The sequence below is a fragment of the Phalacrocorax carbo genome, chromosome 2, assembly GCF_963921805.1.
Source record: "Phalacrocorax carbo chromosome 2, bPhaCar2.1, whole genome shotgun sequence".
NCBI lineage: Eukaryota > Metazoa > Chordata > Aves > Suliformes > Phalacrocoracidae > Phalacrocorax > Phalacrocorax carbo.
In genome coordinates, this window is record NC_087514.1 from 79,945,626 (window position 1) to 79,970,616 (window position 24,991).

The window sequence follows — 24,991 nt, forward strand, 5'->3', positions numbered from 1 at the left end:
TGCGTCCTATAGAGCAGGCGATGACTTGCGAGAGACTTCTCCCCCGTGCACAGCCAGAAGTGTGCCAGGTGATGGCAAGACTATTACAATGACTAATCACAGAAATGTTTGCAACCTAAAACAAATTCCTTAATTGTAATTTAAGCAATTTACAACTACTCCATTTGTGGTGGGTCTTATGCTGCAAAAACTGTATGCTGAACTGTTGCCTGAACCAAAGAAATGAAGAAACGCTAGATTCCTTTTTTTCACTTCCAGAATCCCAAGAGCTGAGATGAATGTGCCAGCTCTTCTGGCCTCCTCGTCTAGTTTTCTTTTCTATTTTTTAATTAAAAAAAAAAAAACAAAACAACAACAAAAGTCTGTCCCTTACATTTTTTTTTATTTTTCAGGTTTTTACTTTAAATGCCCAGAACTGGTTGGTGTCTTTCATATTGGAGGAATGTGTTTTGGGTATTGGGTTTTCTTTTTGGTATGGGTTAAAATAAATGATTGTCCTAATGGTTCAGGAATCGGACTCTTCTACAGCCCGAAGAGTTTGGAGACTCCAGACTTAAGTCTGTTGGGTCTTTGCTTTCCATTCCCTCAGGGAGATGGCAAAATCAAACTCTGCCTTCCTTGAGCACTTGCTGGTTGGTGGCTGGAGAGTAATGCAGTTTCCTCAAGAGAAGATCAAGAGATGCTATTTTAAAGGAAATGGCACCTAAGGGTGAAGGAGTCAGTGAAAAAAGTCCAACAACCCCTTCCTTTGTGAGTATGTGGCCTAACGATTTTGAATTGCTATCAATGGTTAAGGAAGTGAGTAAGAGAAAGCACATACTGGAGTTTCCACTGTTTAAAAAAACTGAAAATCAAACAAAAACTGAAGCTTGAACAAGGAAAACATTGGATGGAAAGAAGTCTTACGCCACACAAACGCACACACTCAAACACACACACGCACACGAATACTATGCATACGTGGACACGCACAAGTAAGAATGTGTATTTGTATGGTAGGTTCTTGGAAATAGACATTCTTAGCAAATATGGATGACAGATCAATTGTAATTTATTTTCTTTTAACACTGTATCATCATAAAGAAAACTGGTATAAATGAAAAAAATCTATTTCAAATATCTACATCTAAAATTTTAGGCAGTGAAAAAGCACTTTGTTGACAAGGAGTGTGGAATGATGAATGTTAATTGTCAGAAACTGCTGGATGCCTTTTTTTTTAGTTGCCACAAACAAATTCACATATCAGAACGAACAATACTGCTAAATAGTCGTTTTAGGTTTTTTTGATTTTTTTGATTTTTTTTTTTGTTAAAACGCACCGGGGAAAAGAAAACAAAAAACTGGAAATTCATACATCTTTCAAAATTTGAAATTGAAGCAATATTTAGAACCATAGATGAAGAAACACTGTGGCATTGGTGTAATATACACAATGCACTTGTTTTTTTTATCTGTAATGTACATCAAATACTTTACAACAATGCATTAACAAAAGGCAAGAAACATCTTGCTGTACAGAGGAAACCCCAAATGCAACTTGAAGCCTAGATTCACAATGAATGAGGATATTAAACAAAGTGTGAGAAGCTGTTCCCCATAAAGTATGTACGCTGCTCAGTTACTTGTGCTTAACTCTTGACCCACATCCACTGTCATGTTCTCCCTCCTTCCTTCAGCCACATTCATTATACAGCACCGAACCTTAGACTCTACAGGCCAACAGTAAAGTTGCCCCACACTGTAAAATATATATATGTATATATATATTTCTTTCTAATTACTCCCAGGTTTAGCTTTCGTATCTTTTAGCCTTCTAAAAAAAAAATCTCTTAATTTTTTCCATACTGGCTATCTGGGCCTTCCTATGGAACAGGCTTTAACAAACTAAATTTGCAGGAAAAAAAATGTCTTGTGGTATGCATGCACATGCACAGTTCCTGGAGCTTTTGTATCTGCCCAAGTCTCAAACCCAGGAGTCGGGAGAGGCTGGATAGTGGCTTGTTTCATAGTTAAGTTCACTATAGGGACGAGCAGCTGAATAGAAGTCGACGTAGTTGCCAGTTGACTTTAGTCCCAGGTGCATGTTGTATTCGCTTGCAGGTGGACGATGATGCACTTGGTCCTCAAAGAAGGACTCATCATAGTTTCTTGTTGAATTCTGAAACGGCTGATATGGTTCATAATCTTTTCTGCTGGGCTCCTGTGGAACTGGCTGTGTTGAAACCTGAAAGACAGTAACACCCACACAGCTTGTTAGATCCAACTTATTGTGGGCAACAGGATGGAAGGAGGAGTAAATCTCACTCTGTCGTTATCATGCTGGAAATAGAAGTCGTGCAGTGTCTTAACATCTGCTCAAAGTATTGCCCGGTAGTGAATTAATTCTATAGCTGTGCCTTGTCATTACATTTCTTTACATTTATTTATGCAATATTCTTATAAATACTTCTATTATTTCATATTATTGCTGCTAAAGATGCTGGTTTATTTCAAAAGCAGTTTGAGCAGTGTAGCTTACAGTTACCTTCATAACTATAATCTGTGTATAACTTTCTGACTGTTTTGCAGCTATTTAATGCAAACATTGGTGGCCAAAACTCAGCCTTGAAGAATCTGAATGGAAGCGATATACAATCCAGAGATGCTAAACATTTTGCAGCTGCCTTTGCCACAAGTGAGATTTAGAGTGACAACGTATCCTTAAGAACCATTCACAGTCTTCCGGGCACTGACAGAAGATTTCAAGCTAAGTGCCCCGAAATGTGTTCTTCTGCTACTGTTAAGCAGAACCATCTTCTTGCTACCTCCTTAACACGTTATGCTGGCAATCCTGTGTGGTTGCTACATTCCAGCAAATGGCCTTGAACCTGAAATATTTACGACATGCAGAAAAAAAAGCTCAGGCAGGCCCCTAACCTAAGCGTGCCAAGTTTTTTTCCGACAGCCCTAGTGAGCCTCTGTTCTTACATTTGGAGCACTGCCTTTCACTCTGTGCCGCCTCTATTAAGCCTGGGTGGACTCTGTGACTGCAAAATGATTTAGCCTTTCAGTCCTCTAATGGTTGTCACTGGGAATATTGATGCTCAGGCATTGGTGCCGGAAGACTTTGCAGAGCCTGCTGACTCCGGCACAGTTAGCAATGCTCCTTCAGGAAGACAGGAACAGTTGCCCTGCTGTGTCCCAAACTCTGTGATACTCTTTCAAAGCGTGTCTGCATTGGAGTCCATGCGTAGAGTGCAAAAGGATGCCCACGTCCTTTAACAATCCTGCAAGTGATCTTACAATGCTGGGCCCAATGTTAGAACAGCACAAGGGAGCACAGCTATTCTAGTTTCTATTTCTAGTACTGCTGTCAAGGTGTGTAGGACTTTGAGCCTCTTGTTTCATTTCACATATTCAAACACAGATGTTCAATTTTGGACACAGGAGAAAAATTCCGTACTAAGCAACCTACCTATTTATATGTCAAAAAGTTAGTGACGGTTGTTTTTTGAGTGGAAAATAGGGGACCAAAGCAGTATTTCTGGGTTATTTTTAGCTAAAAACATTATTTCTGATACGTCAATCATAAACCTGACATTGTATTGCAAAAGCAAGTGGGAAAAGGCAGAAAATTGGTTTTGTTTTTTGGTGTTGTGTTTGTTTTGTTTTGTTTTTGCTCAAACTCTCACCCCAAAAATCAGATGAGTTGATTCATGAGTGCAGTTAGAGTGCACCTGCTGTTACTATAGCTCATACCCTTATTTCCTCTAAATATCTTGTTAATTAGAAGGGCTTCATCTCTTTAAATGCAATAAAAGCAGAAACACCTTAATGCACTGAACTGGCTCACACAAAGAAGAAATATGGTGCACCACAGGAAATACTGGCTAATTAAAAAGCAAAATCAATAAAGAGAAATGGCGGGCACAGAATATCAGAAAATCTCTTCATCTTGAGTTTGTGGATTAAAACTGAAATATCAGTCTCTTAAATTGAAATTCCAGGTAACCCAGTAAAAATTTTTAGAGAAAAATATTTTTTCTCAGTTTTACTAAATATTCATTTACTTGTCTGATACTACCAAGTGCTTTCCTTAAATGTTTTTTTGTCTCATTCCTCTAGCTGAAAAATGCTGTACGTTTTGCATATTACATAGGGAAGTTGTGAGAATATTAAGGAGTAGCGATAATTAAATATAAAGTAGCATTACACATAATGATGAAACAAAAGCCTATGGGTGCAGAAGAAGGTTGGATTCCCAGGGACTGAGGAAATACTGTACTGGAAATACCAGCTATATGAATGCCATACGTGTCAACAGTGCAACTTTTACTGAGTGTATTAGCTTGGCACCCATGCTGTCAGTTCCATTTTTGTAATGCCCACCTTATCCAGATGTACTTATTGCTTTCTGGTTTTCAGGGACAGGACATTTTTAAAAGAGTCCCAAAGCTCTAGACCGAATGGCTTGGATGTATATGCATAAGAAAGTGTCCTCACTGATGAAATGCTACATTTTCTCTTGCCCATGCCCCAGTGCATACGTTAAAAAACAACCGAAGAAAACGCCTTGTTACAATCATGCTTCTGGAGCGACTAAATGGCGAATCTGAGGGCTTCTGCTACCCCTAAGTGTCGCGTACACATCCCTGCAAAAGATAGAGGGGGTTCTTTCTCCAGGACTGTTCAATACTTGAGTTTCTGCTGGGATGCCTTAGCACGTGAGCCACGTGGCGCCAGCAGTGATGTTGAATTTTATGATGGCTATATTCAAGTAATAAGATGTGACCAGACTTAACCAAATTCATTGGCACAGGAGAAGATGAGATACCAGAGCCAGCAGAAGTGCCCATTAACATCAGCTTGGCTTTTGTAGTGTGTGTCACACATATCCAGAACTGTAAAGGCATTCAGGTCTCCAGCCCCTCTTGATTTCATTATGAGTTCTAGGCTTAGACACCTTAGATAATTTTTGTGCATCTGCTGTCATAGCCTTCTGGATGGTTTTTGAAACTCGGGCTGGAACTATCCATTAGCAAAAAGAACATAGCTTGTCTGAAGCCAGTAGAATAGCTTGCATTTGCGCAAGCAGACGACTCGGTTCCTCTAATCTAGATTTACCAATCTTTGAGATATTTTTCTTAGTTTCCATGCAAGATACTACACTGGTCTTTTGCCATCTGGAACAGTAACATTTTAGTCTCCATACTTACCTGGTTGTGTTTGATATCTTCAGCAGGTGCACCGTATGAATTCCTGTACAAAGTTGAGATTCCAGTGTTCTGAGCTGGAGAAAGAAAAAAGGAAGGAAAAAGCAGGTTTACCAGACATACCTATTTAGTCTCAAAATGAATTCTTAAGGCTTCATTAAATACATTATGCAGTACCTGTTTCCCGTACACAAAAATCTTTAAAAGCATCTGCAGACTTCTATCTTCTCCTCCTTCCACTAAACAGTCCTACTCTTTGCTTTGGTGTACATGCACGTACATAGTATACACTTACTAATGGTAACAGGTGCTATGTCATATTCATACCAATCTTGTGCACTTCAAATATAAATCAACAAAATTATTTTGTATACAGCTAGCATTCAGTAATATATTGCAGGTTATATACGGGATTTTATATCACATATACACTAAACAGGTAACAGTTTTAAATATTGAGATTAAGAAACTTCTCATTCCTTTCACTTCAGCTGGATGATGTTACACCAAATCCTGGATTTTGCTACATGATGAAATTATTCATGGGAAAAGTGGTTAAATGCAACTTAAAAACAAGTTATGCCAAAACGTAATATATAGGTATACTGAAGAGGTCTGGCCAAGATAGTCTCAAATCCATGAACTGCTGTCACTTTCTTCTCAGACCACAGAATCACAGGTTGGAAGGGACCTCAGGGATCATCTAGTCCAACCTTTCTGGGAAGAGCACAGCCTAGACAAGATGGCCCAGCACCCTGTCCAGACGACTCTTGAAGGTGTCCAACGTGGCCGAGTCAACCACTTCCCTGGGGAGATTACTCCAATGGGTGACTGTCCTCACTGTGAAAAATCTTCCTCTGGTGCCCAATCGGAATCTCCCCAAGAGCAACTTGTGTCCATTCCCCCTTGTCCTCTCCATGTCACTCCGTGTAAAAAGGGAGTCTCCGTCTTCTTTGTAGCTACAAATGTCCTACTGCTAAATGCAGTCCTACTAGATGTCCTACTACTAAAATGCACAGACAAAACTGAGCTATGAGTATGAAAGCAGAAGTAATTCTAAATACAAGAATAACATCATAAAGCTTTGCAAAAATTTGTTTCCCACCCTATTCCAAATAAACACATAAAAAGCGAAAGATTTTCCCTGCAAAGTTGACTTCCCTGATCACTTTGATTTGGCTATCTAGCTGAAGCTTAGTTTGTTGGTAGAACTAGAAAGACTGTAGTTATTTCTCTTACTTCAAAGAATATGAGGATAGTATTTTTTGTGGCTGCTGCACACGGTTCTTACTGGGCATGCATTATTAACTTTCCAGACATTATAACCAATGATTTGATGCTGTCGTGAGTACTCTCATTACAAATGCACATGCCTGAAAGTAAAAATTGAGTAGCTGTGAATCAGAGTCACCAGCGGAATTGAAACATGCTGCTCATGCACCTTCTCTCAGGTCTCTGTGCAATGGTATAAAACCTGGAGGCACCGAGAGCTGCTTTCAAGACCTTCACAACTCAACACCTTTGAGGGTGAGGACTGAGCGCCAGAGCTGAAAGGTGGGTATGGGGTCCATGCTAGTCACATCACTAAGAAGAACCACCGTTACTGAAGAAGTAACCATTCCTTCTTCCTTTGGCAACTGCTAGCATGGACCCCAGTGTGTACAATGGCCTCTTTCTTTCCCCCGGCCACCGCACCCTCTATAGAGAAAGGAATGGCACAGTCTTTAGTCGAAGTTGATTGTAATATGCTAATTCTGATCTTCAGATCACTACAGGTTCCATGCTGAGGGTGTAATTTTTGTCTGAGTATGATGCACTGTTCCACATTGCTGCTTTACACACCTCACATGGTGTTCTTAAGGATCTCCAGCATGTTCTTGAAACAGAATAAAGACAGGGCTTATATGGTGGGGTTATGAGCCTTAACAGCTGGAAAAGAGATTTTGCACTTGATAACCATTAACTAATTATTATTAATTAAAAACCTCTGTTTCTTGAAGAGCTGTCTGCAGTTACTGACACAGTCTATAGTCCTGTGTAGGAAATGGAAAAGAGCTCTGGAGGTCTCCAAGAAGCAGGATCCTTTCTTTGAAGGTGGCAAGAACTCTAGTAACAGATGATGACTGGTCTTTTCTAGTGTTAGGTAGTCTCAATTCTGCCTGTGTGCCAATAGGTGGTAACAGGTGGAAATGATGACTGCTTGAGTAGTTTTGGTTTTGGCCATAGCTGTTAGTACCGAAGGGCCGATCTGCAGAGGTTCTCTCTGCTCAGGCTGCATTTTGTCACCAAACTTGACTGATGTGTGACACGTGACTGTTATTTCAGATTTTTTTTATATTCCAGCTGCATCTCTGCTGTCGTGTTTGCACATCCCCCTCCCAGTGATAGTCTCTGGTATTAGAGGAGTCCGCATCAGCATTGCTATTTCTAGTGCATCTTATGAGGCATGACTCTCAGCAGTAAAACTGCCAGATCTTTCCTCAATACTATCTTTTTAATGCTGTTTTTCTGAGTTTTTTGCTTGCCCTACAAAGTGCAAATTCCTCTCCTCAAGATCTAAAGATACGCAGTGTTTCAGCTACCCATTTTGCAAAGTGCTACTTCTTGAAAAAAATGAAAGTGATATTCAATGTGTTGGACTCTCATAAGCAGGGGAAGAACTCCTTGTAACCATTTTGTTTTAATGTAAATAAATTGCAAGATAAGCAGGGTTGAAGTTTCATGTGTGCAAGTTTTTCAACAGGGATGAATAAACATATTCAGTCCAGACAGGACAATACTATTCATGGTTGGTTGATGTCAAGAATAAAAGACTGGTATAAGGTGCAACATCTGAGGGTTTTTTGAAGAATCTGATGAAAAGTAGCAAAATGGACACATGCTAATTTATATCTTGTTCCTACAGGCAATTAGAGAGACTTTAAGGAAGGTCATGACCTTTCCATCTTTTTACAGGTATATAGAAAGGCACACAGTACCTATGTGCCACTAATAGCCGTGACCATTATAAAAACAGAAATAGTACCGAGTTGGTACCTAGCTGACCAATGCTCTACTATGACATTTGCACTGCTGTGCTCAGAATTGTCACATGCCAGATTGAAGACTTACAGTCTCCCAGATCTCATATTCTGCGATGGAAAAACTGATAGTTTCAGCTTATGAACATAGCTGCAAGGTCTGTGTTGCTGATTTCATTGCAGTGATGCGGGTACAAATGCGCAAGTTTAAAATGCAAAAAAATGTAGTAGCCGTTTCTTAACATAATAAAAAGAACCACAATGACACATCAAATGCTTGGAAATGAATGCCAAGAGTTCTAAACCAAGAAATCTTGGCTTAGTCTAGCTGGGAGGCTGAGATAATTCTGTCTCTGCAGGAAATGTAAGTCAAGCAATGTAGCTGCTAGCAGTGCATGCGGCCCCTGCTCCAGCACCTGCTTCTGAACACTCAGGCGCCGTCCCTGGGAACTCCATTCGCCCTCTGCCATGCTTCAGTGAGCAGTTGACTCTTGCTGTCCAAAAGCAGAGGGCAAATATAAAAGAAAGAAGGGAGAGAATGAGCTAGATGAATGGACAGGTATTGTGTGGTTAGCATCTGATTTTTGCTGTTAATCTTGTCTAAATACCATCCTAGCAAAATTATCAGAGAGAAAGAGGCTAATGAAATAATTTTCTTTTTTAAAACATGGCAAAGGAAGGGAAAATGGTACAAGGAGCAAGGGATGGAGATTTTCCAGCAGCCACGCTTCCTTACAAAGATGCGAGAATTGTAGCTGCAGACGAAATGATCTGAGGAGTGATGTGTGTGTGTATATGTGTATTTTATGCAGTATCTAAACATCAGTACATGATAGTACTGAGAGGTACTTTTTACTAGGGAAAATTGTGAAGGTTCTAAAATGAGTACTATGATCAACCTGCAGTACTTCGTGGTTGCACTGCATAAAGAACATTATAGAAGAATACCTTCCTTTTTTGCCCCCCTTGAGTTTTCAAGGTGATATTGGTAAAAAAAAAAATATCATGTAGTTCCCCACAGCAGTTTTCTGCAAAGCTGACAACAGCTTTGAAAATTATGTCACTCAGTGGTTTATGTGACAAAGATGTCACTGACTGAAGCTGCCCCCATATATCCCAGTCACTTGATTCATGGTTTGACATTCAACTCTCAGTTCTTATAAGTACTTACTCTGAACACATTTACAGACACTTTTAAATAAGAAGGTGCTAGCCTTTTGCCCTCACAAACAGACTGATAGTAAGAAAGGGAAGCTCAGCTGGACAGGTAGTCGTCCTCATCTGGTACTGCATAACCTGCTTTTTCTGCTATAACCTGCAGGACCCCATTTTCTAAAATTTAGTTCAAGACACTAAAGGAAAATGCTTCTGTGCCTCACAAATCTCAGCTAACAGAGATCATTACTCGTCCTACCACTGCCACCTTCCTGTGTGGTGAAAGATGAGGTAAGGGCATGACAAAAGATAACAGTGTATTATCGTTTCTTATAGTAATAATAAGTTCAAGTAGCCCAAGCATCTGTAGCTACTGTACCAGATGATGGTGGGTGGTTGCGTTCTGAATGTGCAGGGACTTGCAAGTTTGTATGACAAAAGTGTAGGTGATTGATTTTTGACAACCAAAAGAAAATAAATTAATCAGAAGGTGTTTCTGCTGCTGGAAGTGAAGATACAGGGTGCAGACTGTAATGTACATATTAGTTCAGTGAGGGAACTAATGGAGTAAAAGAAACTTTACAGTAGGAGTCCCATGATAGTATTCAGTAATGTTATCTTCCCTGTTCTGAAGGAAAACACCATGGCATAGTTATCACATGTCCTTATAGTTCCTGTTTTTTTAGAATGAATATAATAGTTTTTTGTCTTAAAAATATACTTTAGGTGATAAAATTTTATTATCGGTTATTATTTTCTACAGAGAATAGATGGATAGTAAATATACAAGGCATCATAAACCTGTGAAGGGAAGAGGGCAATGAGAACTTTGATATTGTTCCTCTATTTTTTAGCTGTCCTTGTGAAATCAATATAAGTAATCCTCTTCAGCCAAACTCCTTACTTCATAGATTCTCCATTTTTCCTAGGGGTTTCCTGACAACTCCCCACAACAGCAAGAAGCCAACATTTCTACTTCGAATATCCATCAAAAAAGCTTCGTTTCACTCCCAGCCAAAAGGTCATAAAATTTTTGAACTATAAACTGAGAAGAGCTTTGGAGAAGAGCATGGAGGCTGTTGTGGATAAACTGGGACTACAGCTGTGGCTCTACATTCTGTGTGAATCCGTAAGTCAAAGAAAGCTTTGTGTAATACTTCAGCTTGGCACAAAATACAAGAGCAGCTCAAAATATGTATATGCCAGGTGGAACCTGAAAAAACATTTATCTAACTCCCAGAGGCTCTGTGGTAGTATTAGCTGCAACGCTCTATGATGCACAAAACGAAATACAGGCACTTGCTACATGAACTTATATTAGACCACCCAAGTAAAGTCAAACTGTTATTAAAACCACAAAATATTGCTTTTCTATTGTTCTTTAATGAAATATTTTATGAGCTACAAAAGTTACATAAATTTCTTGTTGAATGTTCATGAGTTAGACTCCTTCTGCCATTTCCTTTTGTTCTTAAAACAGTGCTGAATTTGAGCTCAGACCAAATAAGCAGAGATTTGATGACCTGAAAGAAAGAGAAAGTGATTTGTTAATTTCATATTAATTTGTACAATGGTTGTGTAAGGTTGGGAATTATCATCAAACTTTTCAATTTGATTTTGGTTTTCATTTTTCTCACTGAGCTCAGCAGCTAGAAAAATAGTCAATAGCTGAGCCTGGTGCTGAGTGTTTTGAGTTTCCTTACTAAAAGCCCATCCAAAAGATCAATAAGAACAGACAAAATACAAACAGATATAAAAGGAAAACACAATGCAAAAGTCAATGTGGAGCAAAGGTTGCTGGGGAAGTACAAACCTCATGATCTGAAAATTATATTGAAAGAGAAAGGAAACAAGGGAAACAGGAATGGGAGAAGAAAAACACTACAGTAAATACAAAATGAAAAGGGACGGGGGAAAAGAAAACCCCAATTTTTTTCAAGTGTGGAGAGAGACAAGACTATCTGAAACACAGATTTTCCACATGGAAACCCTTATTTTTTTTGTGAACCTTCTGATATAATCTGGTAGTCTAAATTTGCAGATACAGCTAGAACAAAATACTAATGTTTCTGCCCTTTCAGCCTGCTGCTCTTACTCCTGAGATTCCCTCTTCATGGATCCTTGACGAAGTGGTGAAAAAAACCACAGTCCTGTCCTTCACAATCACTGAAGTGTTTTAGAGAACCACCTTGTGCAGTGACTATGAAACACTCAAAATATTACAGATACATAAAATGCAGTACCTTGTCTGAATCTGCTGCAACCTCATGTAGTGCGCTGCAGGTGCTGTTCAGGGCACTCCTCATTTCTGTGGTTTCCAAATGCTCTTGACTCTCATTCCTCTTCTTCAGATTTTAACTTTCATGCTAATTCATGTTCTGTATTGCATTTTCACACAAATTCAAAGGCTGGCCTTTAGGTTTTGATTACACAATAACGTATAACACAGTAGATGTAGCAGGAGTATCATCATATCCTAAATACTGTCTTGAAAGCTAGTATGGATGGCATGATGTTGAGTCAACATGCTAATGGTGTTTGCAGTGAGCTGAGGGACACAAAGACAGCCCATTCTTGCATCCTCTGAGCAAGACCTCTACAGAGGGTGCGGGAAAAGGTAACAGGCATTCAGAAAGTGCTGAGTGACTCCTCACTGTGATTTTTCGCTTGCCCTGAGGTAGCATTTGGAGGAGAGGACACCATGATGCTCAGCACTGTATAAATGTATGAAAACGTTCAACAGAGGTTATACAAGCCTGTGCAGTAGTGATGGAGACCAACACATATTTTGCAAGAGAATTAACAAAGAAGTGGAGTGCTAGGCGAAGCACTCAAACTTTTATAATTACTGAAATGCTAACAGGTTAATGAGCTTACTAGGGGAAAGAAGCCTTCAGTGAAACCTGCAATAGATGCCATAACATACACAGAGAAAATTGTCCCATTTACAACAGCCCAACTGAGAAAGTAACAGGGACAGACTTTACAAACTGCTACCACATTTCCTATGAAAGAGTGATGTGCAAAATAAGCTAACTGGTCCTCGAAAGCCATTCCCTGCAAAAGATAGATGTTAGGGATCACTACACATACTCAACCATCGTCATACTTCAGAAACAGCACTAGTTAATACAAGGTGGATTTACTCACTGCCTTCTGAAATGAAAACAAATCTAAAATTAAAAAGAAATGTAAAATTGCTTTTAGAGCCTTTCTTCTGTGAAGAAACAATAGTCTTCACAAAATATTTTCACAAAGCATTGTATTCATTAAGATCAAATATTTCTTCAGTTGTATTTCTCAAGGTGGCTAAATCTCTAGAATCATAGAATCATTGAGGTTGGAAAAGACCTCTAAGATTATCAAGTCCAAACGTCAGCCCAACAGCACCAGGCCTCCTAAACAATGTCCTGAAGTGCCACGTCTACATGTTTTTTGAACACAAACGATTTGAAGCAGAGGACAGATAATGTTAGTGACATTCAAACTTCTGCTTATTCATTGCATTTAAACTGAAATAATCCCAGTTTAATCTCAAACGCATACCCACATAAACCATACTTGTGCAAAGTCACACCTCCAACCCACGCTGGAAAACCCCTTGACTTGTCCCAGGCTTAGTAAGCAGCAAGCCCAAGGCACGCCACCCAAGGGTTACAGGCGCTGGATTTGGCTCGTAGCCCCAAAATAACAACTGAACCAAAGCAGGATGACTCTTTTCTATAGTACAGTAAACCCAGCGAAGCCTGTAAAATCAGTGGTCTGTCACAGATGATTTTTATATATGCTATGCAAGCATAATCTCACCTGTCATGGTGTCTTTCCTAGAAGTATGTTCTCCCTTATTTCCATGGTAAGTGGCGTTTGTTCCAGTTGATTCATAGTCCGTTTTTCTTTCTTTTAGGCTGATCATTTCCCGAGGTGAGGCTGGGGCACTTGCTAGATCATAAAAATGGAATTTTTTTTTCACCACGTATGACTGAATGTAGTGTTTAACTCTACAGTAAACATTTTAGTGAAATCTGTATTTTAAAGCATACTAACATTAAGCTGTTTGAAGAAACACTACCCCATTATGAAAGAAGAGAAAAGGAAAAAGGAAAAGGAAAAGGAAAAGGAAAAGGGAAAAGGGAAAAAGAGAAAGGAAAGGAAAGGAAAGGAAAGGAAAGGAAAGGAAAGGAAAGGAAAGGAAAGGAAAGGAAAGGAAAGGAAAGGAAAGGAAAGGAAAGGAAAGGAAAGGAAAGGAAAGGAAAGGAAAGGAAAGGAAAGGAAAGGAAAGGAAAGGAAAGGAAAGGAAAGGAAAGGAAAGGAAAGGAAAGGAAAGGGAGGAGAGGAGAGGAGAGGAGAGGAGAGGAAAGGAAAGGAAAGGAAAGGAAAGGAAAGGAAAGGAAAGGAAAGGAAAGGAAAGGAAAGGAAAGGAAAGGAAAGGAAAGGAAAGGAAAGGAAAGGAAAGGAAAGGAAAGAAAGGAAAGGAAAGGAAAGGAAAGGAAAGGAAAGGAAAGGAAAGGAAAGGAAGGGAAAGGAAAGGAAGGAAAGGAAAGGAAAGGAGAGGAGAGGGAGGAGGAGAGGAGGGAGAGGAGAGGAGAGGAGGAGGAGAGGAGAGGAGAGGAGAGGAGAGGAGAGGAGAGGAGAGGAGAGGAGAGGAGAGGAGAGGAGAGGAGAGGAGAGGAGAGGAGAGGAGAGGAGAGGAGAGGAGAGGAGAGGAGAGGAGAGGAGAGGAGAGGAGAGGAGAGGAGAGGAGAGGAGAGGAGAGGAGAGGAGAGGAGAAAAGAGAAGAGATGCTGTTATTCCAAATACAGGACAAATATATTCATGGGGCAATCAACTCCACGCATCATTTTCTCTCTGAACATTTTATTTTTTCACTTGCACCCAACACCTAAGATCATCATTTTTAAAAAAAGTACAATAATAATTACTTTTTTCCTTCCCCTTTAGCTTTTTTATTTCTTTATTTTGTCAAAGCTTTCTGGTATAGGCAACTCCATTTTTTTCTCAAAATAGTTAATTTGTTTCTGTTGAAAAGACCACTAACTTTCAACTGCATGGAAAAACCCTTATAAAATGGTTTCCTCCTTCCTCTGCTGAAAATAAACAAACCCACTAAATTATTCTAGTGGGGACAGGAAAAAAAGAAAGGTGTTTTTCATAGAAAACATATATCAAAGAATGCCTAAAATTTAAAGGTAATTTGAATAATATCTCTGTCTTTAAATATCTATGTATGAAAAACTGCCATTATACCAACAACTGCTCCTTCAGGTATCGTATCATGAAAACTAAATCCTTTGTCACTGATACTTGTGGTATGGGATAAAAGGAGGAAAGAATGAGGTGACGAGGAGAAGAACTGGGTTTGTACTTGATTCTCATGTGCTGGAAAATGTGAAGGTGATCACTGGCACTGATCATGAAGACTTAGAGCTTGCAATGCTTATGAAAAGGAGAAAAGCAGAGTAAAAAATAATGGCTTTCAAGTAAACTGACTTCTGTATATTTAGGTGTTAGTAGACACAATGCACTTTCCCTGTTGTGGAGGGCAAGGGAAGGAGTATAAGATGAGTGAGCACCCCAGAGCCTTGTGAAGGTACAGTGGTACAAAAATAACTAAAGTGCTGGTGCTTACTTCCACTCTTTCACCTGCCTCCACCCAGATATTTGATATGTCAAAAGAACCTCAAAAGCAATAGCAATGTCCTTGCTTAAAAAAGCAAAAAAAAAACCAACAAAAAAAAAATAAAGTAAGATAAGCTCATTTGTGAAGCTTGATTATGAGGTACATCTTTCAGCGTCACTAAACTGTTACATTTTTTAGTTAAGGAGTAGGGAAACACAAGTGATGTTGAATTCAGCTTAGATCAGATCTGCTGGCCCTGGCCTCTGAATTTACAAAGCAAATATGAGACAGCTGGTTTTTCTTATGAAGCCACTAGAATTGGGGATTTCTTTTAAATTGCTTGTCAGTAGTGATGTAATTCTAAAGCTGATAATCCAGCAGTAATAAAGAAATGTGACATTAAATTGCTGTGCTGGTTTTGGCTGAGGTAGAGTTAATTCTCTTCGCTGTAGCTGGTGAAGTGCCGATGGCGCGCTGATGCTTTAGTTGCCGTTAAGTAGCAGCTCGGTGTCGCTCCGTAGCGCCTGTAGCAGCCAGGGGCCTTCCCAGCGCCCCGCGCTCTGCCACGTGGGCGGGAGGCCGGGAGGGGCGGGGCCACGGCCGGGGCAGCTGACCCCGACTGGCCAATGGGGTGTTCGTTCCACACCACGTGACGCCGTGACCAGTACATTAACGAGGGCGGTTGGTGCGTGGGGGTGGTTGTAGCTCAGGGGCTGGTGGTGTTGGGTTGGTGGGTGGCTGCATCATGTGCGGTTTGTGTTGGTTGTTCATTCCCCTTCCCTGTCCCAGGTTTTACCTCTCTCTCATTATTTTCCTTTTAGTTGCATTGTTATTGTTTTTTTTAATTTTAATTATTAAACTGTTCTTGTCTCAACCCATGAGCTTTCTCACTTGTACCCTTTTGATTCTCTCCCCCATCTCTGGTGGGGGAGTGAGCGAGCGGCTGGGTGGGGCTGAGTTGCCAGCTAAACCACAACGATTGCCAAATCAGCTAACGGCAACTTGAGTCTAATAGGGAACAAACCAGAATGCAAACCCTAAAAAAGCTGCTAACACAGGGATGTATTTTGTTTCACATACTCTAGTAATGCTTTTAAGCACTCTGGTGTTTTGAACAAAACTGACTGATAAAGACAAAACCATCTCTCTGTTCTCTGTGGAAATTCTCTCTCTCTTCCCCTGTGACAACAACGGCTTTCTGGTAAGTGTTAAAATCCAGAAGTGCCCTCTTTCTGACTTGTTACTGGAAGCAGACATAAAATTATTGGTTGACATTAGACTGAAGAGTGATATCAAGGCTTTCTGCTCCTATTCTTAAAGGACACAGAAGACAGAGCTCTCTACGCTAGTTAAAGCATCTTATCACCAAGTCCTAGGGATGGATGGGACATACGAGTTCATTTACTTCAACTCTTTACCCCAAGGTAGTATCCAGTATACCAAAATAATTCTTGACAGATTTTCATCTAAAACTGAAGATCTCTAATGACAGAGACCACATGACTGCTCCAAGCAGTCTGTTCCAGTGCTTTGTTTCCCTACAGTTCCCTGATGCCTAGCCTGACTCCTTGCTGCTTGTTATTTCTATTTGTCTGCTATGAAAGTAGAGAAAGTTCATGCTGTTCCTCTTCACAGCTGGCTGTTACATGCTTGAATACTTGATGCGTACCTCTGCCCACTGCCCCCATCTTGTATCTCTCCTATTCGAGTTAAATAATTACAGTCCATTCACCGTGTCCTCATATCCTGATTTCTCCGTCTCCTGATTCATGTTTGCAACTGACAAAAATACCTAAATATTTTCTAAAGAGCTTTTGTCTAGCCAGATATTCTCCTTACAATTTATTTGAAAAGAACTGGATCTTTTTTTTCCTCTGGACAGTATCTCCAGTTTCTCAGGATCACTCTGAGATCCAGTAGTGCCCTTCAAGTTACACGAGTTCCTCCCAGGTTTATGTCACCTGCAAAGGTAACAGGCATTCTTTGTATATTATCTGTGTCACTCATGAAACCACCGGAGAGTACTGGACCCAAGGCAAACCTCCAAGCAAAGCACTCTTCCATTTTGGCAACAAGCAATACCCACTCTTTGCAAACGATTTTCAGTCAGTTTTGTATCTACTGCACATGACATTTTCTGGACTGTTTGTTAGCTTGCCCTAGCTCGCCTATAAAAATCTTGTGTGAAAGAGTCCTACTGATTAGTTTTCATTTAATGACTCTTCTTTCCACAAAGTGATTTAAGTATGTTGCAGCAGGAACTCAGGTGGGTTTTATAAGAACAAATTGTATCGAACCAAAGTTTGGAGTTAATATGGATACTACCAGACAGACAGTAACTTATACTACTACGTAGGAATAGATGCTTCCAGATTTAAGCAATATCTTATGTTCCTGCTGTCTTTGAGGTGCTCAGATTGTGATTATTTGTTCCAGCAATTTTACAGAATGAAGTTGAGCTGATTGGTCTTTAATTACATGGGCTCCTCTTCCTTCAGAAATGGCCACTATACTTGTCCTCTTCCAGTCTTATGATAACTGATGATGGCAGTAAGATTTAATCCAAAGTTTCTTTAAGTACATTCCTCAAGCAACAAAGTAACACAAGTGAGGAGACAGTTCTGTCAAGAGACAGAACTAAGATCTCAGGGCCAGGCATTTCAAGTGTCTTGCACTTACAGTCAAAATGAGATTTTGGAGAAGAAAAAAAGGAACAAGAGCCTTTTACGGACTTGTGTAATGACAGATTTTGAAAACTGAATAGCAGCTCTCACTGTACTTCCGCCTACATTTAAAAATTTCCTCAGTGGTTGTTCTGCAGGACTAAGATGCAGCTTCTAGCTAATTAACAGAACAACTTTCTTAAAAACAAAACTATGGCATAACGCTGACGGCAATAATCAGTTTGGCCAATTTTAAATCTAAACTCTTGGTATACCTATGAATGACAGGATTTGATTGAACAAGTAGGAAAAAGCACATTGGAAGGCTGACTGTTCTACTCTGTCTTAGATTTGCACTGGGAATGGTTTTATCTAACCAAGGTATGTTCTACCTTAGAATAAGCTGAGAGGAAAATGCCCAGAGTTCTGAATAGAAAAATTAATTAACACTGTGGCATAAGTTGAGATACTTATATTTATTCATTGTATACAGAATTAATGATAGCTGGTGTAAATATGCCATCAATGATACGTGAAGACCTGTAGTTAGTCTTCTGTGAATCTTACGTATGTGTGTGTATGCACACTTACATACACATAAAACCAGAATGAAAGCTGACAAAAAAATAACGTGGATCCTTCACCTTCTGCTAAGTGTGCAGAGTAGTCATAAACAACATAGCAGTCTTCATGACTAGCAAAGTGAGTAACCAAATTTCCTCATGCTACAAATGGACGCCACTGCCCTGAGATCTAGTCAGGTAATCCCAATCAGGAAAACACTGCATGAGAATTCATAACAAAAAGTTATGAAATATTCTTTCTGCTGTAAAACTTTGCAAGGTGTTAATAAAAATACAATTCAGTAATAATAAAAAATAATAAAAAGATAATTCAGGTAGGAGTAAAGAATGTATTTTGTGCCCTTCCACCATTGTTAACAAGAAATCTGGATGCCAGTGGCATTGCTTAAAGAAGGGAAATTACACTGACGGATTATCTCTGTCTTTACTTCAGTCCTGAAAGCCTTGTCATACCTGAGCGGTTGTTAGGAGACATGCGCACGGGAGAGATGGAGGGCGTGCGTGATGAAGAGTACGGTCTTTGCCGATCCCTTTCTATTGTTGAAGATGAGGCTACAAAGTGATACTGCGACCATCCGTCCTGCAATATCAAACATTGCAACAGCAGTCAATGAAAACGCTATACGGTTTTCCATTTTCAGTACAGAGTATTTTCCTCTAGTGTTCACTACATACCCACAAGTGGGCTACTATATTTTCCTGCTACTGGGTGGCAAATATTCTTAGCGGCGCAGATTATGACATGCTGTCTGTACTGACACATCAGGAGAAAAATTAAAATGCAGAAAGTTCTGTAAAATAACACATTTCAGAAAGAGTCAAGTTATGGAAACAGTGAACAACTTTTTAGGCTATTTGTTTAATAGTTCTGTTTTTTTCCATGCCTCTATTTTCACATTGCAAACAGCGTTCTGGTTATGAAAATATTCCAAATGGGAAGACTGCTTGCTTTTCACTGTGAAAATCCGTTTCTGCTTTAAGTCATTTCTATCTTATAAGGAATTTTTGGAGTAAGTAGATAGGGAAAATTCAGGGTTATCAAAATTATTGTAACTATTTGGGGTATCTATATTCTAGTTGTATTAACCGCCCATTTGTTCACACAAGGGAAAAAGAATCAAAGCATTTTCCTCATTGCATTTTTCTCCAACATGACAGAAAGGAATTCTAAGTGTTCTATTTAAAACTGTGGTAATGGTGATGTATTTAAAAAAAAAAAGAAACAAAGTAATACAAACACCAAAAACAGCCAGTTCAGAAATAAAAAAGGAGAGTTTTAATAATTCATGTTTTGTTCCTGTAACATAATATAATGCAATAATCCAAAATAATGTACTTTACACTTTTAAAAGGATATTAAAAATAGTTTGAAGGTATAATGAAGAGACTAAATTGACTTTTGCTAGTGCTCTTATTAAATGACAGTATTTCAAATGTCTTAAAGTATTGATAGATTTTACCTGTCTTTAGTACTGCTTAATGTTAAATCCAAATCAGTAACACAGTTTTACCAGTCTTGCACTGAAGGCACAAACCTTTTAAAAATGCCTTCTTTCTGCTGAGCTCAGAGGAAATCAAGTCAAGCACCTGGCATGGCGCTAAACAAAATTTTTGCAAAGAAACACTGAATAAAAACAAACACAATATCATATTACCAAAAAACAACTGGAATTTTCCCCTTGCTTACAGAAAAATAATTCTCTGTTGGAGCAGTAAAGAATATTCCCATGCCCTACCTCAGGCTACTGCAGGCATCCAACCCTGAATCCCACTCCCTGCCTTTGCCCAAGGCATCTTTGTTCCCTCCACAGAAACCACAGGCACCTCGCTCACGCAACTCCAAGAGAAAATGGCCTGCAAATCCCTCTTCCACTTAACTTTTAAGAAAGAGAACTCAGCAAGAGTGTGACACTTTCTCTTTTTAAAAACAGCACGAGAAAGGAAGATGCTTGTACTTGATGCAGAGGGAAATGTTCTAAGTAAATGAGGGTAGACAGATGTGACACCTAACTACACATTCTGAATGTCTGTACTCCTTACATAATGCAGTTCTATAAACATGCATGTGTCTCAGTTGTAATTTCAAAGGAAAACAAAAGGAAGAGTGAAGTCTGGGCCATAGCCTTCACAGTCAAGTCATGACTTTCCCTAGAGTCGATAGTGAGCCTTCATCCACAGAGGTCACTCATATTTAGGACACTTCACTGAACCACACCTGACATTTCTTGATAGCCATATAAGAAAATATAAGTAAGAGAAACAGTTAAATAATAAAAAATAGTAAGAGTAACTTGAAAAAAGAAACAGTTAATCTTTAATGCTGCTTGCTTAACCTAAAAGTTTCTATATCCAGTCTTTCATTTCCAACAAGCAGCTTCTACACATGCTTCATCCTCCAACCTAGAGGGGGGATCAACAAGAATGCAGACTAAACCATCTGTAAAGCCCTAACACATTAATGCCAAATCAAACTGGAAATTATTAGACACTTTTAAATATATATGTATATAATATGTATATATAATACATACATATATTTGAAAATAACTAATAGTTTATAGTTATAATGAATAGCTTAACTCCAATAATCTTACCCAAGCATCAAGACTGTAAATAACATACTTGGCATTATTTTTACATCTTCTGTTAACTTGCACTGTGATTTCTCTGCTATAAAAATGAAGTAGTAAATGTGTGAGAAGCCCATGCCTTTATCCTGCTGAAGAAAAATGATTCCCTTCTTCCTCCTTCTCTGGGGTCAGAAGTTCTTACCAGAAAGGTGACTCTATAATTCGCTCTGTAATAGTTTTCTGATCATTTATTTTCTTTTAAACAGACCGCTGAAGAGGAAGATACCAAGAGCACAGACTCTAGATCTGATAAAAGGAGAAAGAATAGACTATTTATTACTGTCTGCCTGCAGAAGGAGGAGACATCAGCCACGCTTAGATAGTGCAAGTAAAAAATGCTTCCAGATTCGTGGATCTGGATGTATGCATGACCAGGTACACTGTCCTTTTGCACTCCTGCTTCCCTCAAATAAATCCCTGGCGTGTGGGTCAGAAAAAAGTGACCTAATTCTTCCCCTAAACCCTTCTTCCTGTTGTCTATTCCATCTGCATTGTTTACATTAATACCTGGACCCTGGCTCTGACAGGAAGCGGATGAAACAAATCCCTGTTATCTGAACAGTCCCACAGACTCTACAGGAATAGCGCGTGTCACCAGTTTTGTTCTGCAGAATATCAACAGGTAGTCTGTCAATGCTGCTTCCTCAGAGAGAGCACTGCAAGGTGTCTCAACAGTGAGGGAGCACAATCCAGCTGTAGCTGGGATGCTGACAATAGCATTCTTCTGTGTGGCAGATGTTTTTCCTCCTTCTCCTCCCTGAAAATTCTCATTTTTCTCTCTGCTGAGAGTAGTGCCTATAATGAGGTCTTCAAATAAAATTTGCTACAAACTTCCAAGTCTGCAAGCCTGATTAGCTCAATAAAACAAGTCAGGCAAACAATAAACTCTAACACAAGTATTGTGGTGACTCGGCATCGCTTTTGACTAAAGGCATATTGCTATCACTGTACAACAACCTTCACGGTGTTTCTCAACAGCATTACAGGCAGCTCCCAGACCTCACAGTATTTCAAAACCCAAATACTTTTAAGTCATCTATCTTTAGCTCTCCTCTGCCGCAAGGAACAAGCTTCTTCCCTTGGAAAGGTAAACAGTTTGTAACAAATTCATTAAAACCATCCCCATCAACAATTCCAAAAGCTATTAGTGTTAAATATTGAAACTAATTTTTAAGAGCCTAAAGGGAGTATTTTCAATTTAATACCGAGATAAATACCACCTGACGTGATGGCTGCTTTCATTAGTTTGTTTCAGCTCTAGTGCCTGTAATGAAATTTAATTAAATTGATTTGGGTACTTAAAGGTACAGTATATAGCAGTGTCCTGCAGAGAAGAAAGATAACTCAAAAGCAAAGTGTGTGAGACTGCATTTCAGAAACCAATTTACCAGCCACAAACGTGATCTAGGAGAGGAAGGGTAAGACAAAAAGATCTGACAAATTGGAAAGAAATGCAATGCAATTCTGTTACAGAATGGATGCACTTTAACTGGCAGCCATTAATTAATAGGTGGCAACGGCACACTACAGGAGGGCACAGAACCACCAGAGTACAGAAGTACCATTATACGTCCTTATTGTCTCTTCCAAGGTATCTTCTACACGGTATTTCTCTCTATTTTGACTATAATGAATATATGTATTCTCCCTCGATTATACTCCATAAAGTCCAAACACTAAAGCTTGATTGGCAGTGACATGTTTCTGATGATTCATTCCTGGGAAAGCTGCAGGGATTAGATTTGGGTTGGGGGCTGGATAGCCACTGTAGAAAACCAAAGTGATATTGTAGTCTCACTGTTCACTTTCTACCAGGCTTCAGGAGTGAACGGGTCCTTTGTCCACCTGCTCAGCTTTAAGTTATTTTGAAAATAAGTAGTTTTCTTCAGGCCCATAGGAACTAATTATTTTGCCAGGGTGAGTAAACTTACTGTGCCAAACGCCTATTGCATGTTAGGAAAATATAATTTGGGTTTTCCACATTATTCTTTTTGTGTTTAAAACATAGGGGAAAAGAGAAAGCAGTTTTTCATTGTGTTTGCAAGAATTTTAACTTTTCAGACCTCTCTGTTAGCAGAGTCCTTGACTTGAGGAGATGATTTGCAGAGGTGGGTGATATCAGACACACCGTTTTATCACTTGTAGTACAGTAACAGTAAGAGGACTGAATGAAATTAAGCCCTGATGGGAACTGACTCCATTCTGACACAATGGGAAACTGGAGTTCCTGCCTGAAGTATTCACTGATGAGAGAGGAAAGAGAGGGGACCAGATAAAATGTGGCCAAACAATGTGTGGCAGCACTGGGAAGAAGCACTGACATTGGCAGCCTCGGTGTGGTGCCCAGCTGGGATGGCCTTATGGCATCCAGTCAGAAAGAAAGACCACATCAGCTCATGGGCCAACAGCCACACAGGAAAAATAAAACCAAGGCCTCCCCTCTGACTGATTATGCTGATTAGGTCCTAAGAAGACACTGAGTTAAAAAGCACTGAGAGTGGTTTAGAAAAACTGTACAGTGGCTGCATGCACATCAGTAACTTTCAGTGCTGAAGAGCGTAGTCTGCCCTGACTCTTGCCCACTGATGTCCTAATACTGCCAGGAAGAAAGAGAGCAACTTCTTGGAAGGAGAGAAATCCCACTAGGGAAAAGAAACAAAAAAGCAACAAATCCAATAATGAAACAGCTAAAACCTGAGGAACTACAGAGAACGTTGCACCCTGCCCCCCCCCCAAGTTTACAAACTCTCCAGCATGCTACTTCTTGCTTCAGGCCTGATCCTCTTGTGACTTGATTTAATAGACATTTTTCCAAATGACTTGAAGCATACAGGACTAGACAGGTATTGTTATCCTACTTCCTTACCTATAAGCCAGCATTTTACTGGTTCCAGGAATTAAATGTAATAATAACTGGTTCTATAACGGTAATAAGCTGTGGAAATGTGAAGCTTTGATAGGCAGCCACTTGCAGTAATCAGTAACTAGACCTACCACGATGTTCAAAGTAGGTGATACAGCAACAAGGCAAAGTGCCTGTAAGTACATAACATAGGATCTACTCGCTTTGAAACTCAGCCAGACGTTGCTCTGAGTTGCTGATGTTAGTTCTTTTGCAAGCTGAAGCTCTGCTGTCAGGTTAAATGAAACATCCTGACTGGTGTGCACCCGTGTGACACTATCTAGAGTAAAAGATAAATCTGATGTGAATTAAGTCAAGGCTCATCAGACTTACATAGGTCTGGGCAACTCTTCACTGGGGATTTGTTGTCATGATGCTAATAAGACATAACAGAAATTAGAACTGGATCAGATTATCTACATACATCGACATATGAAAGTTACGTGCGTGACTTGACTGCGGTGAGAAATCTGAAATGGTAACGAGGTTGGAGTGATACACATAGGTATCTCACAGAGCTTGTAAATGGGATTTTTGAAATAATGTGGTTTAAATGTTCACCAACCACCACACTTATCATTATGCTTTCTAACCTGGGATCGTATTATTTTCATACAAGATGAAGAATAAATAAATTTCCCAGTGCTTCTCAACAGAGATACTGAGCCTGACTTCTCTCCCTCTGCCAGCCCCATGGCAGCGGAGCCACCTGAATATCCAGTTTCCTAGCAGGACTGCTCCCCACATGCCACCAAGGTAGCTGACAAGGAAATGTCAGCTGCTGAAGGAGGGATGGAGAGACGACTGTTGTGTAAACAAAGCTCCTGCCTTTGTATTGAAGTGTATTCACTTTGGAAGAGGGATTTCAACTAAATCCTTACAACTTCAGCAACTCTGGAAACACTCTTTAAAACCAGAACAACCAGTTTTAGATCAATGATCTATATTAAAAATAAAGGTGTTCTTCCATTTTTTCGTTTGAATTCACTGTGCCAAATCCAATCCTATTATCAGTAAATGATTCCTGAAAGGATTGTCCTTTCTGAATTTGTTTGTGTTGTTTCCAGGAAAACTCAAAACCAGCAGAGAATTCCTGGGCATTGATCTGCTTTATGATATATTCTGAATAAATCTAGTGTGATACAGACACACCGCTTTAGTCTTTTTTCTTATGATGTGCAGTGGGCTTGACCTCAGCACTTCTCTCCTTTTTACTCTGAATTTCAA

General features: G+C 39.6%; 1 protein-coding gene across 9 annotated transcripts in view; it reads right to left on the bottom strand.

Annotated features, from left to right (window-relative positions):
- Window positions 1-1,033: 1,033 nt before the first annotated feature.
- Window positions 1,034-24,991, bottom strand: part of CTNND2 (catenin delta 2) — a 687,140-nt gene continuing 663,182 nt past the window's right edge. For 7 of the 9 annotated variants that reach the window (XM_064443391.1, XM_064443387.1, XM_064443390.1 and 4 more), the window contains 4 exons: window positions 18,686-18,812; window positions 13,176-13,307; window positions 5,197-5,270; window positions 1,034-2,225 (listed from right to left, as the gene is read on the bottom strand). In XM_064443391.1, coding sequence (XP_064299461.1) covers window positions 1,965-2,225; window positions 5,197-5,270; window positions 13,176-13,307; window positions 18,686-18,812 — 594 coding nt within the window. In that variant the 3' untranslated portion in view covers window positions 1,034-1,964. Of the gene's footprint in view, window positions 2,226-5,196; window positions 5,271-10,731; window positions 11,747-13,175; window positions 13,308-18,685; window positions 18,813-24,991 lie in introns of those variants that run through there. The other 2 variants (XR_010371561.1, XM_064443393.1) reach the window with 2 other exon arrangements.